General features: G+C 40.4%; 1 protein-coding gene across 2 annotated transcripts in view; it reads right to left on the reverse strand.

Moving 5' to 3' along the window:
- Nucleotides 1–19,939, reverse strand: part of LOC147043490 (neurexin-2-like) — a 90,358-nt gene that overhangs the window by 11,655 nt on the left and 58,764 nt on the right. For both annotated transcript variants that reach the window (XM_085935571.1, XM_085935570.1), the window contains one exon: nt 4,529–4,710. In XM_085935571.1, coding sequence (XP_085791697.1) covers nt 4,529–4,710 — 182 coding nt within the window. The remainder of the gene's footprint in view (nt 1–4,528; nt 4,711–19,939) is intronic.

Genomic DNA, 19,939 nt, shown 5'->3' on the forward strand with positions numbered 1-19,939 from the left:
ACAGGCGCTGACGTGACTCTAATAAGAATGTCAGTCGTGCACAGTTCTATGCCGTACACACCATTAATAATCATTATAATAAGGACGTTTCAGCCCGCATATGTCTTTTGTCTCTCTAGCGGGTGGAATAAGATATGCAGAGGCTGCGGGGCTTTTTTATTTTTTTCTTCTTTTCCCAACTCCAGCTGCAGTACGGCACCTTTGACAAGACAGAGGGAGTGCAGGAAAATTGGGTGGGTGTAATGTTTTGTTCAAATAAAAACACACTCGTCCCCCCGAGACTACAATATTTACTGGCAAGGTGCACATATGTTTAACGTTGCATCCTGCTTTATATTTGGCAGCTCGCAGCTTTGCTGTCACATCCGTGTCGTTCCTCTCGAGCTTATTTCGTCATTTGTGCCATATTAGATCATTCCGGGAAAATTGAATGACTTGAGAATATGGAGACAAAAATATGTATGCCTTTTTTTTTTTTGCCTCCAAGGTGGCTGCTGCTTGTGCTTCTGCTGGGGCGGTGGTGTGATGTAAAAGCTTTGGTCGCTTTCTAATCTGATGTCAAATCCTGCCAGAATCCTTTTCGGATTGGAAATAATTATTTACGTTGATGTGGTTGCTGTGACAAAGCAGAGTGTTATAGATATTTTAAGCTTGAACCGTCAACTCCATAAAAAGGAGTCTTAACAATGCAAGGCAGGAAGAGCTATGGAGCATAAGAGGCGGCTATTCTAAAATCCAACTATGTGATATTAATATTGTCTGGGTACAGCTAAAAGAAGATTAAATCGAGTCATACGTGTTTAAATCCTTTTGTGGAAAATCATGATGTTATTCCTCTTTTTTTTTTTTACTGGCGTTTTTTTTGACATTTTGAAGTAACACCAAAAAAACAAAGGACTGCCATGTACAATATCTCGCAAGAAGTCCGTTTGGAGAGCATGAAAGAATTATCTCAGTGCTTGCTTGTTCTGTTTTGCTTTGACTTTAATCATGACTGTTGAGAATTTTTTTTTTTCCCCATTCCTATGTAACAGCTAACAATGTGGAAATGTTTCTTAGAACATAGCCAGTGCAGTTAGTTATTATAGTAGCAACGGAGATGTTAAAGGTCCAATTTAAACACTCACTTAGGCTAGCAAAGTATGGTTTAACAAAGCACTGCATATTTGCAATTAAATATGAACTGGTCCAACGTGCAACGAATCGAGTCCGTAATCTTGTGTTCGAGTCAATTTAAAACCTGCATTTTGCCATGGTTGAGGAAGAAGAACCTACTACATTATTACATTATATTCAGAAAATATAAAAAGTCATACTGGAAAAAAAATGCATTCTTCCGATTGCCGTTTGTTAGGAAGTTGGCAAATCCATGAAATGATTATAAAGTTGCTGTCACAACCAACAATTGTTACACAATTCTAACATCTCACCCTGCCTGACTGTGTGGAAATAAGACCGAGAATTCTTCATTTAATGACCCGGAATAGTTGACAGCTGATCTTACTTTAGCTGAAACAGCATTGATTTTCCTTATGTTCGCCTTAAGGCTAAATAGTGGCAGTGGGCTGCTATTAGTGCCGCACAAATGGGGTTATTTGCGACACGGATTTCTTTTCTAAAATAAGCGTGGTTTCAAAAAAAAAAGTATGTAACATGGATGTGGTTTTCTGGCTGATTTGTGAAAGCAACCATTTATTTTCAAATTCTGTTCCTTGAGTCATTTTCAAAATTGGCCCAGATAATTGCTGAAACGAGGCTTTGTCCTGCACTTCTACTTGTATTTTTAAACACTATATGGTAATTCATCTTTTTTATTTTATTTTTTATTTTCAAGATGGCGCACAATTAAATTTTTGATTTGAATCTTCAATAAGCACTGGAAAGTGAAAATGTTTTCACATGTGTAGAAAAGTATGTACACAGGGCCACTCCACAACATTAAAAAGCCAGAAGAAATTAAAATCCATGTCCTGTTGCTCATGCTCAAATCTAGCCCATCTCCTTGGTTGGATGGAGTAGATTGCCAAAGGCATTTGTCTTCTTTTTTTTTCGCTTGACTCAGTGAGATTACAAAACAAGTCTCAAAGGACCTTTCAAGTGCTGGCAAAGCAAAACTACCACACTCTTGTCCAAGCGACCCCAAAGAGCGGCTTTCTGCTATGACATTCATTTGCTCCCCTTTCTCTTGAAGAATCTACTTGAATCGGTCTATAGGAGGTGTGACACGAGAATCCGCATGATGTCTGCGGCCTCGGCTCTCATGGCTAAGCACTCTGCTTGCATTTGCACATCATTTTGCCTGCAGCAAGCATATTGAGTTGCTGTTTCTATGACCACACTTCAGACTACAGTATGCCCCTCCAATGAAACACCTTTGAAATACTGCAAAGGCTTAAAGCAAGCTCGTGACTTCTTTCTTGGTTTATATTCCAAGTCACCAAATACAAATCTGCATCAGTGGTGGGCGCCACTCGTAGCACTTTTATCTCTTGTAATCCCAATGGAACACTGAAATACATCTTCATATCCAACATGGGCTAATACGGGGGACCCGCTAAATAAAGCAGCTTCTTTTAATCCCAACTGTGACCAAGCAAAACACATTTCTTTCCCAGAGATGAAAGAAATCGGATACTTTAAATTTTCTCTCGAATTGAGTCGCTTTGACTAAAGTGACTGGAGCTCTGACTGCTATCAGTTGTATCTGAGTGCTTCGCTCGACAAATCTCACACTCTGTGAACTCCTTTACTGTCTGAGCATTTAATAATGTGTCAATGTGTCAAAGTGGTTGCATGCAGCAAGTTGGCAGACACGAGAGCAAAAATAAAAAGACACAAGCACAAGTGTCTGGGAAGAGAGATTTGATCTCGGGGCGGGGCAAAAAAAAATAATAATGTCATGTTTGCAAAGGAGAACCGCAGTTACATATTAACGTCAAATCCAATACTGTTTCAGGGCATTAGAAAAAAGTTTTTCTAATGGATTGCGGACCACAAACTGGTAGCATAAAACAGCAACCGTGAAAGTGCGAACTGGATAGGCAATAACAGCTTCCAATATTAAAATATGCACTGGACTGAAAGCCACATTAAGCAGCTGTGATTTTAATTATTACACCACTCGCAGACGTTTGACAGCTCTTTCCTCTGGTTTTCATCACGCCACATCTGTCCTGGGGCTACGTACTAAAAAGGCTGATCTCCCTCCAGAACAGACACACTTGATGACAGCTGCTGAGGTGTTACTTGTTTCACCAACAAATAATAGAGTTTATTATCAGACAAACCTCGATTATTTGAGAGCGGCAATATTCATATTGGAGTATTGACTCATTATTTGTACGTCTTCCTTTGTAAGCTCACTGACGAAGTGGTTCCGTTTATGAAGGCCGTTCATACCTTGAATTGGTTATGAGTTATTTTTCCTTTTCTCTATTGAAGGCTTCCTTTACTATGATTTCTAGATGCCTTCTGGGAAATTGCTGGCCGCCTCGCAGATAACCGACACGTGGTGCAAATTGGCACGTTTCTTGACCCGATGAAAAATAAATAAACTTACAAATGGTTGAGCGATTGATGTTGGACTAATGTGGGGGAGGGATCCTCTCGTGCACTGGTGGAGGGAGGAGTAGGAGAGTGAGAAGAAGGGTGTCTCTCTTCGCTGCCTCCAAACATGGAGACATTTTCTTCACGGCGCTCGCCAAACAAAGTAAACGTCTCTTTTTCTGAGGCCAGACTGATTCATGTTGTACAAATTTGCTATATTTGTTTCTACACAAACTGATTTTCTAATGATGGCAGCCTTCCGTTTTCCACTGAGATTGCGCTCCTCAGCACTGTCATTACTTGCCTTATGCTTGCCATTAGCCGTGACGGATGGGCTAATTTGATGGCAAAACATATAACAATAATAGGAACGGACAAGTAAAAGCGGGTTACCTGTGGGGGATGGCACAGCTTGGATTTGGCGGAGTTAGTGGGAAAAAGTAGCTTAGCACAGGCAAATATTAATATTCAATTTTTTTTTCCCACTTTTAGCCGGTACAAATGTTATATCAGCAGGCATAAACTAAAAAGAAAAAAATTATACACTATCTGGCATTATTATTTTCATTTTGATATTTGACATTTTGATCCAAAGGCCAAAGATGAGCAATTCGAATGCTTTGCAATTTTATTTCGTATTTAACATTGTCAGCTTTGAATCTATTCATTCAATCCATGATGCCTTGTTTGTAGAAGGTGATAAATCCATTTTATGGTGGTTTCAGATGAGACACAACACTGAATTATTAAAGAGCCAGGCTTAAGAAGCAAGCTTGGTTTGCTCGCTTCATTTTGAGCCACTCACAGATGCGTTCAAAGAGAATTTAAGAGATACTTTGAAAATAAAACCCTAACGACAAATGTTTTCATAATATTCACAATGAGTATTTTTTTTCTCACAACTGCCACTGTACAATACTATTCATCGACAATGCTGATGAATTAAGGGGACCTTGTGGTGAAAGAATCTTGAAGTACTTACTATGTGCAGCTGAAGATAGTCGCCGAGCCCGTGAGTGCTCTCCACGCGTACCAAGATGGCGTCCTTCTGCAAGCTGCTGAAACCCACGGCCAGCCGGTCTGCCCGGGTGCTCGGCCGCTCGTTGGGCGCCCAGGTGAACGTGATGAGCGCGCCTCCTTTTCCGAATATGTATGTCGTTCCAGCTACGGGTGGAAAGAGACATGTGTAAACAACACCATTTTTTTTTGTTTTTTTCTAAAACACTCCCCATGGTTAGTTTTTTTCTTACAGTCTGACAAGCTTTTTTTATTTCTTTTTAGGTGAGCTCCAGCAAATGCTTTCACAAATTCACCAGCCACAACATTAGATATAATAGACTGAGATGATCCATAAATCATATTAATATTTTAGTTTTGCTGTTCTTGCACCTTGCTGTTATCTTTCACCCATTTACAGGTGATGCAGAGTTGACTTTCTTTCACCTTTACAAATGGAAATGCCAATTGGTTTTGACACAATTTCAACGAGGTGAGAATGAGATATGGTGTTGAGATGTTTTAATAATGTGGGAACGATAAGGTATTTTCTACTGCTTCAAGCTGTCTCGTTTTAATTATCTTTAGTTCACAGCAGCTATTTTCACATCACAAAGCAATTCTTATATTTTCAAATTTGTGTGATATAGTTATATATAGTATATAGGTTTAATTACTTCTTTGTTGATGTTAAATTCTTTACACTTTTGATTCCTTAGCCTTTTTATATGCTCAAACAGTACGACAGAAATGCACGTTATTATGTTGTAGCTCTTAAAAAGCATTTGAGTCCGTCAGATGGATATTTTTCAAAAAGTGAATCAATAAAGCAAAGCGCGAAGTAACAGTTGAGAACTAATTGAAGCTTCAATTCAAAGCATGGAAGATTTAAGTAGCCTTCAGCACGGTGTAATGACCAGTTGCCACAAAGGTTCCTTATTGATAGCGGCTAACTGCTGCCTGATACTCAAAAGACCTCCAAAGGCTTGAAAATTACTTTGTGCTGACTTTGAATTTAATTAGAGGGCAGGTTCTCATACTGTGTGGTTTTCTTTTTTTTTTTTTCTCCTTACATGCTAATCTTAATTAATATCGCGGATTTGCAGTCAAATGTGAGTTGGCGACATGATGGAGTCGCAGTAAGTGAGCTTTATTGCTTTCTTTCTTGGACTGAATGTAATCTGCATCTGGCCTCACTATGCCCTCCTTTTGATTCAGTGAAATCACTATTCACTTTTTTTTTTTCTCCACTTCAGACTGTTTTGAATTATTCACACAATCTTACATTCCTGCTGGGGCATGTACGTAATTACTCACTATAGCGCGGATGAAATGCTCGAGTTTCACGTCTTGTTCAATTCGTAGCAGCAATATAGTCATCTCAATGTAATATTTTACTGACAAGACATGGATTAATTAAATGAATAAAATGCACATATTGTTTATTAATTTCTTCATTTCTAATTTATTATTATTTTTTTTTTTTACCTTTTACTATTTTTTTTACTAATTAAATTAATTTATTATCATCATTATTAATTTCTTCACTCACGTTTACGGTGAGTGTGAACAGACGTAAAAATTAAATGTTTTCTAGAGGTGCTAGGCACAGAAAATGGAAATCACAACACCACTCTTAAATTGACATAGGATATATATATATATATATATATATATATATATATATATATATATATATATATATATATATATATATATATATATATATATATATATATATATATATATATATTTTTTTTAAGGCAAAGTCATCCCTGATGTTTTTTTTGTTTACTCCTCTGAAATTAGCAACCCCAATGACCCCAATCCTCAAATCCTCTCGGTCATGTTAAAGTGACCGTCAGTCATGCTTTCTCCATTTTTCCAAGCCTTTTACTTCAAAGCGTCTATGTTCGACTTGATGCGCCAAAGACACACGTTTACAGCTTTGCTTATTGAAGTACTAAATCCAGAGAGACGGCGAGTCGCTTGCATCGAATGCTTAGCGGCACATATCAATCTTTCGTTTCAAAAACACATCCTGGCAAACTTATTGCTTAGAGTCACAACAGCTCCACGGGTAAATGACTACCAATTCCCGAGATACATTGGAACAAATACAAATGTATGCACAGGCTAAGTGGTATTGAGAAAGGAAAGGATGAATGGCTATAACAATTGCAGAAGAGCACTTTATAGACTTGAAATTGATGTCACAATGCTATTGTACATCCAAAATTCTAGATTACATTCACTTAATCTTAAACGTGATAAATCAAGTAGGAGACAGTAAATCCCAACTTTCACATGCAAATTTCATGTATGATAACTTGCAAATTTCATTGATGATAGAATTTATTCCATCCCATTATAACTCAACAAATAAACCAACAAAAGCATTGAAAAAAAAACCCCAGCACTCGCCTTCAAGCTTGGGGAAAGTAAATACCGTATATAATGGAACAAATGTGAAGACTAAAGCGGGCTCCTACACATGCAAAGCATCACCAATCTAATCTCAAGTGTGAGCTCATGCTTGGTAGCATACGTCACACGCACGTCGGAAGACTCATCAAGTGATCCATCCGCATTTTACAGGAGCCGTCATGCTCTAAATAATTTGCTCCAAGCACCCTCGGTTGCTACGTCTGTAACATTATGATGTGTTTCTGCGCCACGTTGCATTGACTACCCACTCAAAAATGTTCCGTCCTTTGTGCTCTCGGCCTAGAGAGTGCACAACAGGCGAGGCGATGAGCGATATGCTACGCGCGCTGGTGGTAATTTGCATCACGCCTCACTGTTTGATGTGAAGACATAGGAAAATAAAAAATAAACGGAGCTTCCTGAGGAAAACAACTAGATGATTCTCAAATGAGCGACTGCTGGCTTGTGCAAATGTTTTATGTATGGGCTAAAGTTAATAATGAATCATTCAAAATAAAAATGGCATGAAAACAAACCATCAACACTTTTGGGCATTTTATCCAGTCCTTGAGACTTGATTAGATCAGTGATTCCTCACTGCTATGTAATTTCACTTAATTGGTCTAAAAATCATTTGGATTTCCGTTTGCCACTAACGTTCTACTAAAAATGATACCACAGTATTAAAGATTTGCAAACGTCACATGATCCAACCCAGGAAATTGGTGAGCAGTAAAATGGTTGCACCCTGGGATGGATAAAAAGAATTCAAATTCCACAAAGTATTAATCTGAATGGCGTTTTTAGGCACATACAATATAAGATCCTCGAGAGAATCTATGACTTGATTAAGGTTGGAAAACACCAAATTTCAAAAGCTTACGAATACCAGCTCTAAAATAACAAGACTCAATTTCGATGGCCACAGTCAGGGAGGTATACATTGAACACTGTGTATAGTAAATATTTAATGATTGTGCTTGCAGCAGTGTGGAACTGCACTGCAACACACTTGAGTTTTTAAAGTAGTCTTTGTATTAGATGCTAGTGTATGTTCACATGTATGAGTGCACTAGAGTTGAAAAAGAAATTATTTTTACAAGTCAATAAACATCCCCTAATGACCTGTCAGTCCCCAGCAGGGTTAGAATGATAAAATAATCTACAGTACACTGTGAAATCATTATGCAGAAAACAGAGCAACACAGAATTTAATAGGAGGTAAAAAAAAAAAAAAAGCTGATCGATTAGAAATATAAACTCACATTAAACTCCAAAACTGTGAGTTAATTCTTGAGATTTACGAAGAGATATTAAGTCCGAATTTGTCATCTGAGTTATGACATTTGAAGCCCACGTCTTTCACGCTCTATTAAATTTGGCTCAGTGAAATGATGAAAATGAATAGTTCAGCCTAGAGCCTGACAGAGAGGACATATGCTAGTCACTGGAAACGACGAAGTAAGAAAGCCGCCTCAGCCAAGCACATCGAGGTCTTCAATTAAGGGCTCCACGGAAGATCTGATAAGATGATGTGGCTGGTCCACAAACCTTGGCTGCGTAATGGCAAAATGATTGTTTGGGGTCATATCTGTTAGGCGCAAACACTTAAAGGATGTGCTTTGATAATCATGTTAACATACTCCTAAACGTCACTTGCAGCCTGTTGGGCCATCATAAAAATGAAATTCCGAGATGCGTTGGAATTGATAAGGGATTTAATATTTACTTTTATTGGAACACAGGAGTCTCCCCTTATCTCACATAATTTTTTTTCCTCTCTGTTTTATGATTGTTTTTACGAGATATTTTTTTTTTTTACTATAAATGCAGCTGCCGCAGCGTAGCCAATTCTCTGCAAAGGAAATAGCGATAAAATAAAATGACCTCTAACTAGCATAAAAAATGGTAAATTTAATTTGGATAGTATTCTCGGTGCTTTTACACTGTCTCTGCTTGTTCACCTACTGATGACGCAACATCAAGGGCCACTAAGGGTTTTTGTCAAAATGGTTTGAAAATTTTGCCTTTAGTGAGAAAGGACAACCTATATTCTCTTTGTGCCTTCCACAGTACATCTTGCAGGCTTGAAGGAAAAAAAAAAAACTTGCATGACTCTCCCTTTCAGCCAAAGCAAACACAATCCTACTCCTCTTTTATTGTAATGGCCCAGCCTCTTAATCGTTCTCACTAATGCAAATGCCAGACTTCAGTAGACATTTCAGACATTTCCCTGGAGTGCATCAGAATTTCTTTTTTTTAATGATACACCTGATATGCCCATGTTTTAAATGCTGGAAGCCATGTTTAGTTTATTATCTTGCCGTATTGCATCATGGCAGAACCAATTCAATGTTGTCCACCTATAAACATGCTAATTCAGATTTTTGAATCTTTAATTTCTCAACATATCTAGCATAAAATGACAAGATTCAAGCTTCAGGGGGGTTGATATCTATAAAGGCGTACAAATGAGGACTGTTTGGGGAAGGTCTCTACCGAGTCCCCTTTTCTAGGGCAAGGATATTTTGGCAGATGGTGAACAGTTCTTCTAGCTGTTTATTGCCACTTCCATCTGAAGTTTACTTTCAAACTAAACATAAAACAAAAAGAGTTGCATTTTTAAAACAACATAACTGCTTAAGAAAAGTCAGTTGGCTTGATACTTGAACACAAAAGGTGCAGCCACACATATAGAAAGACACCGTAACGATATTAACCGGCATATATTCTTTATCCTCTGCAAAAGAAAAGACCAATATTACAGCAGCTTATGGAGACACTTCAATGTGATTTGAAATTCAGTTTTTTGTTTCTCCAACTTGGATGCAAACAGCATAATGTGCTTGAATATAAAACACATGCAACCTTTCCCAAACGCCTTTAAATAGACCACCAACTCATGCATCACACCTCAAGTCAATTTCATGTGTTCATGCCTGTGGTGGAATATATTCATGCTTGGAGTCATCCCCCACACATCTGCTGAGATGCTGATGCCTTAACCAAAAGAAGCGAGCTCGTCTGCATTTTAAGAGAAAACCAACAAAACACCATCCTGACAATTAAAAGCACAAGATAATGTGATGACCTTGTCGAGGCTTTTCAATTTAATTTGCAGAAGCGCTCTTCTCAACGGATTGTTGATATCATTCATATTCCTTTGCTGAAACTCATTTCAGAATCATTGCAATGCTGCAGCAATTCACCAACATATAAAGCTTGTTGTTTATATGTGATATGTTTTTTTTTTTTATGTAGCTCTTGCATTCATTACAATTTCTTTTCCATAATAGCAAATGTGCCATTTTATTTCGGTGAAATGTTCCTTTTATTTTACACTTATATTTACTTGCCAGGCAGTTGTCTAAAGTAATTCCGATAATGAGATATAATAAAAAAGCACAAGCCGAGATTTTTTTTCAAACTTGTTTTCCCTGTCTGCTGCATATCACACCGTGTTGTGTTATTTCTTTTCCTACTCATCCTCTCTGATAAAAAAGAAGACTTAGCACAATTCTTTTTTTTTTTTTAACATATTATTTTGTTTGGAGTTTTTTTTTTTTTTTAAATTGCTGCCTGGGGGTAACGTACAATATGACCTGGAATAAATAGTGCCTTTTAGTACCTTTTATCGCCCGTGTCCATGTTTTTTTTTTCTTTCTTACAGCTCCCGTAAAAAGAAAATAAATGGAAGATGACATGCTTTCTGTTCAATTCGTTTTGTGCTAGCCTTGAAAGGCTCCCCAAAAGCCATTTCCCCCAAGTTGCTCAACTGTCTGCTTGTAGCAGTCTGTTCCAAGAATGTGTGGAATAATTCCACTGAGTGTCAGCATGTGGGGGGGGGGGGGGGGGGGGGTGTTGGAAGCACGAAGATGAGGTCACCTATAGGCCAATCCTTGCTGAGTTCCAGTGGAGTGTGTATGTGGTCCACCACACAGGGAATCATAGCATGGTCAAGTCTCTTACAGTCCAAGTGGGAAGAGGTTAGCTCAGCAAACTACTGCATAATGACAGCCGTGAAGCAACACTGATGTCAAGAGGCCCAACTACTTGAGGGTGATAACGCACCATTGCAGTGACCTCAGGAATCAGCAATAAATAGTTGGAGGGAATCCGGGGGGTGTTGAATATTTGAGAATGTGAACATTTAAAGGTCACACAACTTAAACCTGTAGCTGTCACCTCAATGTCCTCAAATAATGTTGAGTCTATTCACCGATTTTGTATCGTTTGTATCGAGAGTCATTTCAGATTTAGGTTGGTACAAATCCCGTTGCTATTTGGCTGATTTGAGATATTCTCCCGTTATCATGGTAACCTTCTCAATGGATAGCCATTTTATTATCTGGTGCACTCAGGTAGTGTCGTTTTTGGACAAATGGAAAGTATATTTCCATTACTAGCCAGATATGGACTTTTAACCTTTATAGACTGACATTAAGTGAAGGCTGGCAGCAGGTTGTAATGATCAGTGCACAGTGGAATCATTTTGTGCTTTATGTGTGATTTTTTTTTTTGTTCAGTGACACTGAAAGTGAATTTTAAAGTAATTGCCTCATTGCATAATCTTTTAGTGCAGCTATGATTCTTTCAACCTGTCAGTCAGTGGAACATGTTAACTCTGGTGTTCCATTCAGAGAATTTTTTTTTCAAACAAAGGGTTGCAACGACTGGCAGTAATGTACTCTTTGTTTAAGGAAGCTTTATAATGCTAATTCACCAAGTTTGACACTTAGATGTAAAAATATTTTTCAAATTCCAAACATTATGATGAGCTGTGAATTTTAAAGCAAAGCATTTGTGTTACACTCAAGCAAAGTTGCTGTTAAGCATGCAGAGTCCTTCAGAGGAAGCAGCAGCAAGCCTGCAATAAGCGTAATTGAAAATTGATCAGAGTTCTTTCAAGTGTTTTCCTTTCAGGTCGGCTTGATCACGAGCTGGCCTGTAAAATCCCCAAACATAACCATTTGGTTGTGATAATAACGCTGATGTAATTTATCACATTTTGAGCCCCCCCCTTTTTTTTTTTTTTTTAAATAAAGACTGACAAATTTGTTCCATTGAAAAAGACGACAAATCCACTGAGGGTTTTTATTTTACGGGACATAAAAGCGAGCGTTTCAAAGTGCAATCTGAAAAGGGGCTCTGCTAGTATCGGCGCTTTGAGTCGAGCGATTTTGAGAAGCGCCGTCAGATGGATGTTAATTGTAGAGGATAGGTCATTTCTTAACAGCCTTCAGCTGGACAAAGAGCATACTTTGCCGTAATTGAGTTCCTCAAACAAAAAAAACAAACGCTTCATCTATGATGTGACAACACAAACAGGCCACAATTGATTCTGCTCGGCGGCAGGGTTGGCGAAAGGCGACATCGGGGAAGCGCAACTGATGTGATGTTGATGTGCTTACAGAGTGTTTAATCATGCACGAGCTGCAGCACATGCAGCATATAATTATCCAGTATGAAAGAGCTCAGCATTTTTTTTTTGCAGCCAAAGATGCTGCATAAATGACATGTCTTACCATGGCCCCCTCTGGTGAGAAAGGGCATCCTGTTGATGGCAATGGGAACAGTGCCATGCTTGTTGTGGAAATGGTGGACGTGGTGCGTGGTGCTGAGACTAGAAGACACACGTGCCGTTCCGGTTTGGATGGGCAGCACGATAATCAAGGCCAACCAGAGGGCCAGCCTGGAACAGTAACTTAGGCCCATGCTGAGGCTCCAGCCTGAACAGGTCCTCCCAAGGGGGGGTGCCATGAGTCTACCCATCACTTCCGCATGGGCCCAAGACCCGCCACTTGACCACGTTTCGGTCTTTTGGAGTCCCACGAGAAGACCACAGGGCATCTCAGAGAATCGAGGACATTGTGTTTTATAATCCCTTTGCAGGCTCTGGGACTTGGCAGCAGTTAACAAAACGAAAAATCCCCTTGAACGTGTGATAAAAGTAACCTAAATATAAATTGCATTAAAGCACATCCAACTGCCTGCTTTTCCTGCAAACTTATCCTAACATTCTCCCACAGCAAGGTGTCTTCTGCGCAGCATTAAAAAGCATCCAGCGGCATCGTTTAGACAGCGGGATATCCAAGGCGTCGGGGAAAAGCGCACATCCAAACCAAAAGAAGGATCCAACTAAAGAGGCATGCCGCCTAAGAAAAGGAAACATCTAGGCGTGAGATGTGGCAGCAGGACCGAGCTGGATGCGATAAGAATCGCCATGAAAGTCTCCATCGCCCACAGGTAGAGCTGGAGGGCAGCTGAGCCTGCCCACTAAGACGAGCGCCACTCCACCGCAGACATCACACGCGTCCGTGGGAAAACGGATCATTTCACTAAGCCAAATGGACCGGTGGATAAAAATAAGGGCATGAGTAAAGATGCTGACGACTAGAGACGATGCGGGAACCAGCACATTGCTTCCCCTTCAGCCACTGATGCACAGCAAAGGAGGAAAAGGAGGGAGGAGGCTAGGATGGAGGAGGAGGAGGAGGGGATGGGATGAGGGCGCTAGATGAGCTATAGATGGAGCAAGAGAGCGAGCGACATCTGCAGCGGCGCAGTAAAGGGAGGAAAATCCAGAAAAATAAATAAATGAGTCGCTATCTCCCTCCCTCAGCGGCTCCCTCGGAGGATGCGGTGAAATTCCCAGCGAGTGAGCGAGACGCGCCGGGATGCTGCCGTGCCTTCCTCTTTTGGTGCTCCACCTGCTCAGTTTCATGCAGCAAAGATTACTGCTGCATTCTCCTCATGCTGCTGCTGCTGCTCCGCTTTCCTCTCCAGTTACCTCATCTATGGCAGGTCTGCGCCGCTACCTCCTTTTTAACCTGACAACTGCGTGGATTGAACACCAGCTTCTACAACACGAGATGAATGAGATCAGGAAGCTGTGGTGCACACACACACACACACAAAAAAAGGCTGCTGATTAAAAACAAAAAACAAAAAAAAAAAACACTAATTCATCACCAAGAGTCCGAGATGAGCAAACTCCAGGACAGCCTGAAGCCTCGTGAAAAAATAAAAACAGTTTGGAGTTCTAATAATAACGCTACACAAGAGCATCTTCTTGAGGCGTACTGTTGTAAAACTGGGTGTGTGTGTGTGTTTGTGTGTGTCTGAAAAGCGAGTCTGAGCGGAGGAGGGAGGGGCCCCCAGGGGGGGTGGGGGCCAAGGATGAGCGGTAGGGAGAGGCAGGAAGAGAAGGGGGTGGCCACAACACACGGCATTGAGAGTGGGGGGGGGGCGTTGGTGAATGGGGGCAGATAGTGAAGCAAGGAAATGGTTTGTGTGAATAAATACACAGCTCGCAGGTCCTGGCAGTAACACGCAGGAATCATACTGCAGAGGAGGAGCCTGATTTAGGTGAGCTGTCAGAGCTGTTACAGAAGCCAACACGGGGCCGCTGATATGGACACGCTGTTAACATCCAGAGCTACAATAGGCCTCCGTGATGGACGCGGAAATTCTTGACAATTTCATACCACGCAGCTCATAATACAATCTGAGTGCAGTAAACATCTGCGGTGTAAAAAAAAAAACATTCAATACATGATCCCAGTTTCCCAGGCTACAGCGGTTTGTCAATGCAGCGGTTCCTTCAACGTCAATATTATTACAACTCGGGAATACAAAAGTATTGGGAAACGCCTCATCCAATTCATTAGTCGGGATTGGGCTCGTTCCCTGGAGCGGCGAAGTCGTCAAGATACCAAGAAAGTAAAAACGCTTGCTGTTTTGATGCGCATTGCTACGTCTAATATATCACCCGCAACATCGCACGGACAACAAATAGTGTGATTCATTAGAAAAGTTCACAAGTGCAATAAAGTTTTTGCTATCTCGCAGGCGCGGTAACATCCATCAAAAGTATTGCTTGGATTCCTATTTCGGCTCATGCCATATATTCACGGGGCCGTTTGGAATTTGGAGGGCACAATCCACGGTGCCCCTTGTAAAAAAACAGCATTCAGCAATTATGCTCAAATTTCGGGACGAGGTCAGGCGGGTTAAGGACACCAAGAATTGGTCCATGGAACATTGGAAAGAAAATGTTGGAACTTTGTCGTAAGTCGAGGAAGCAAATGCTTATCACCCAGCAAAATGCAACAAGCGCTTATTGGCTCAGTGCCGTCTGCTGGCTCAACGAGAGCCATTTTATTTTTCCAATTTCTTTTCTTCAAGGTCTATAAAGTCACGCCGGCCGGCTTGACTTTGTCATGAAAACAACTCGAGAGCCTCGACCTCATCTACCTTCCAGGTGAAGTCCAACTGCTCTCAGGTTCAAACACCAGTGACCTCATGACAAATAAATTCTCACAAACACACTCCAAAACAATTCTTATACAGACAACTCATCTGGTTATTTGTCCCAATTTTATCAGTGCTATAGTGTCGTGTTCACAAAAACAATATATATATATAATACACCTCCCATTGTGGCCTCATTTGTGACAGTGTAATTATTTCACAAAATGGTGTTCGCTGCTTGAGCTGGCGTAATCAATTACCCGCAATGTTTTTCCGACATGTTCACCTCCTATCTCTACACGAGTCAGGCCTCGGAAAAAAAAACAGCTCTGCAGCTCTCGTGTCGCTCAGCCATGCAAGACTTATTCTTAGCAATGACTGATACCGGTTCAGACAAATCCAGACAGTTTCTAGGAGCCCGTTTTGTTTCTTTCGACGTCGGAGGTGGGGAATGAGATGATAGGGTGAATTGGAATACACCGACACTTGAGAGGTGAACACATTATCGACAATAGAGAGATGGAAGATTGAGGCAGAAGGGAGAAGCGGAAGAGGGACTGCAGCTGTATCAGCTAAATCACGGTCGATATAGATATCAGCTCGGGATTGCCGAGCCGCTTGAAAGGACACGCGTGGAAACAGGAGGACAGAGGCGAGCCATGCGGCACCACCTCACACGGTGACAAGAAGTCGACGCAGGCGATTACTCATGCTGGGGAGGGAGGTGGGGTACTGTGGGCCAGAGACGCTGATTGCACAAAAAGAACAGAGGAAGGTTCCGGCTTCACATTCTAGAATGACAAAAGCCTGCACCAAATTTATCAGCTGGGATAATTAAAATACATCACTCAGATTGATGGCAAATTTAAACGCATTTGTCTGTAAAAGGGTATGGCGGCACGTTTTGATCGCTGTTTGCTAGCAGGATTTAGTGTAAACTAAATTAACGAGGCAGTTTTATGGGTAAAAGAGCCCATGAAAATCCAGATGAAACCGACATGTGACTTGAAATGATTGTGTCTTGATTCACACAGTGGAGCTGGCAATTTCAACTTTGAGCAAACTGCCAATGTATTTTCCCCAGATGGAGGTCATCAGAGTAACTGACAGCTATCATACAGATTGACATTTTCCCCCCTTCACTATTGTTTAATAATTCAACCTTGGCAGACGTTTGACATTTCCTAATTTGAGGTGTTCCCCAAATAACAGCACCAGAGGTCTTTCTGTCTAAGAAAACAATTATTGGTTTTTCATGCTAATAAATTTATGCACACCAAAAATAGACCACGTCCAAGTCAGAAAATTGGGTGTAAACGGAAAACCACCAAAAGAGAAAAAAATTAATAAAAAATGGATGGATGGATATAAACATACAAAGTGCATTTTATATCCTTTGACAAAACATTTGAGACGGAATTGCAATGCATGTCATTTAGCAAGTGTTGGTTTGGAGAACTTTTCCTGCTCCCTTTTTTCTAACTTTTAATTGAACACCGTTCTCATTTTGTCTGTACTTCTTTAAATGTTAATACAGGGTTGCAGTGACTTTTCAGTGTGAAAAGGAAATGAAACAAGCACAGAAAATAATCCTCCAATGACGTCAATGGAAAAGTCAGTGTCAATTACAGCCGAAGCGCCAACCCATGTTAATTCTAGATGGTTATAAAATAGCCTAAGATGAACTGAACAGAAAACAGACTAAAACAAAGATCCACCATAGCTGTGTTCCACAAGTTGAGGAAGACGATTTATAAGTCAAAACTCAGACAGTCGGCTTCTCAAAGCTCGTGAGCATCAGCGATGACATCTTGCTTGGGGAGAGCTGTCGAGCACGAGAGGTTTGCATTCATCACTTGACATTTCTGTGCAAAGATGCGGCGGCGAGTATAACCTTGGCTCATCATTGGTTATTTGACAAGTCACAGCACAGCCAATCAACAAACACCTCATTAGATTTTTTTTTTTTCTTTCAAAGAATTCAAAATTATTTAATTCTTTTTAAAACATTTATTTATCATGTGATTGTTCAGAATCTGTCATCATTGCAGTTCTAGACAATAAAATCATCAGAGTAAGATTTAGCCTGAAGGCAGATATGAATGTAATTTCAATTTATAAAGGAGCTTGGCAGTTCGGCGCTCATTTACATAATCAAATTATTTGCACATATAGCGTACGTATGCACGCGCATTCAAGTCGCCAATTTGAGTGTCGGAAATATTAAATGAATATGATTTTATGAAGCGGCACTGCATTTTGTACTTTTGTCTTCGGCTCTTGAGGCAAAATGTTAGCTTAGTCTTATCATTTGTTGATGTTTTATTTTGTTGTGTTTAGTGTCAACAAGCTATAAGAATAAATGTATTTGCAAATGCCGCGCTACAAATTAAGTCCTGTTACAGGTCCTGTTACTCAAATAAGAAGTTTCAATCAAAAAATAAATAAAATAAATTTGCTTTAGAGTTACAAGAAGCAAATGGAATAAATGTATTTGCAAATGCCGCGCTACAAATTAAGTCCTGTTACAGGTCCTGTTACTCAAATAAGAAGTTTCAATCAAAAAATAAATAAAATACATTTGTTTTAGAGTTACAAGAAGCAAATGGAACCAAATGTCTGGAATGGCCTTTTTACCTTGCACCAAATGTTCAAAATGATACAATGTGAGAAGACATGCAGCGCTGCCTTCAGAAATCTAAATTGCCCTGTTTGTTCTCAGGAGGATCTGTTAGATGAGATTTTTTCAGCGACATCCAGTCTCACCCGAGGCGGTAAAGTAGCAAGATTAATCATAGCACTTTCAGATTAATTACTCATAATGCCGGCACGCTCTGAAAGGCATAGCCCGCAGTTGTGATGTTTGCTTGATTTCATTAGGCTCAAAGCGACAACACCTAAAATAAGTCTGCTTGAGACAGGCATGGGGGAGAAGGTGGGGGTTGTGAAAGTGCTAAGAAGCAAAAAGACACGCAGCAATCTTGTAGCATCAGGTTGCACACAACTGTACAAACACAAACAGTCGCATGGCGTCAACAACAAATAATAAGACAACGGGGAGAATTCATTGAGCAGTTACAACGACTGAGAGAAAAATATTTGCCGGAGATGTGCGACGGCACACGAGCTCTTCTCGCTACCTCAATTAAAATGATATTTGCCCCCCCCCCCCCCCACACACACACACACGCCACTGCCACCACTGCATGGCCCACATTTCCTCCTAAAAAGGCACCGCCTGTGACAGCGCTTTGCATTGTTGGCTGCACATGGCGCTGGCATGAATAGACTCCATTTGCTTGTTAAGTTGAGCTGACTAGCCTCAGCACGTCTGGAAGAAAAGAAGAACGGCACCATTGCCCTCACTGCTGAGAATCCACTTCTTTCCACCTGACAAAAGGAATTATCGGACAATTTGGCCAAGCACAAAAGCAAGACGGTAGATTTGGGGAGAAAGACGTTCAATCCCTTGAGAATGATTCTATTATTCCTTAAATTGTTCACTAAAACCTTTAAAAAAAACCCAATGTGTTCCTCTCCCACAGAAGAGCATAACACTAGACGAAATGATTCATGCCAACAAGAATTGCAACAAAAGAAAAAGGATCCACCAGATTCTTCACTTTGAGACTCTACCATAGGAGACAAACCTTCACTAGAAAAAAAAACATGATCTACCCAAGAAGACGATGCCATAGAATAAGCTCCACCAAAGAAAAGACACAGCCTCCACTATGGAGGACGGCACGGCCTCCAAGGAAAGCGACTCATGATTGAGCAAGTGGTGTGTTGGTGTATGCGTTGACTACCTACACATGGTCACCTCCCAATCAATCCTTGGGGATTGTTCTAGAAGAAGTTCAGTGTGAATAAGAGCCATGGCACTGGGCCAGGACCGGCTCATGGTTTCAGTTGCAAAATCAACAATGTCTTCAGTGTGGAGAGTAAAAATTAGCATTGAGGTGGTTATTTTGGCCAGATGTCCAAACAACAGTTGAATACAAACTGATGCACAACAGTCTGGCTGGGGGAAAAAAAAAATAATCCAAATTCACAATTGAAAGCGTTTTGTTGAATGTACCCTAAATAAAGCATGCTATCTTTACTGTTTGTTAACCCAGCTGCCTTTTGGAGGATGCGGCGTTAAGTCGAGTGGCGCTCCTCAATCAACAACAGCCCTCGTTGTGTTCGAGAACAGCCAAGTGATTAAAGCTGACGGAAAAGAAACACCATCAGCAATTTTGAATCCAGAGAAAAATAAAACGTATAGATAGGCGTGCCATATAGCAATTCACAAGGGAAGCTTAACCAATCTTTTTATTATTCATTGAATGTAGCTGGACGTGTGTGAACATTGGATCAAAAAGAAATGAGAGCAAAGAAAAAAACATTTGCAGGTTTTTCTTTTTTTTTTTCCTAAGCTTGGCTTTGCTCTGCTGAGTATTTGTTTCACGGTGACCAGGGAGGGAGCCAAAAACATGAAGAAGGAGCTGACAAATAGAGAGGAGATATGAAGCAGTGAAAGGAGAGTTGCCGGAGAAAAACAGGAAGCCGTCACAAAGCTTTTTTTTTTTCTTTCCAAATGGTACTATGTATTATTATAATACAGCTTGCTGCCTGAGTGACAAATCACTGAGTACACTTAGTCTATTTTTTTTTGTGGTGACTGTACCAAATAAAGTCATTTCAATTTAATTTCAAAGCATCACTGTGAAGC

The sequence above is a fragment of the Syngnathus leptorhynchus genome, chromosome 17, assembly GCF_054491065.1.
Source record: "Syngnathus leptorhynchus isolate UIUO chromosome 17, UIUO_Slep, whole genome shotgun sequence".
NCBI classification, from domain to species: Eukaryota; Metazoa; Chordata; class Actinopteri; order Syngnathiformes; family Syngnathidae; genus Syngnathus; species Syngnathus leptorhynchus.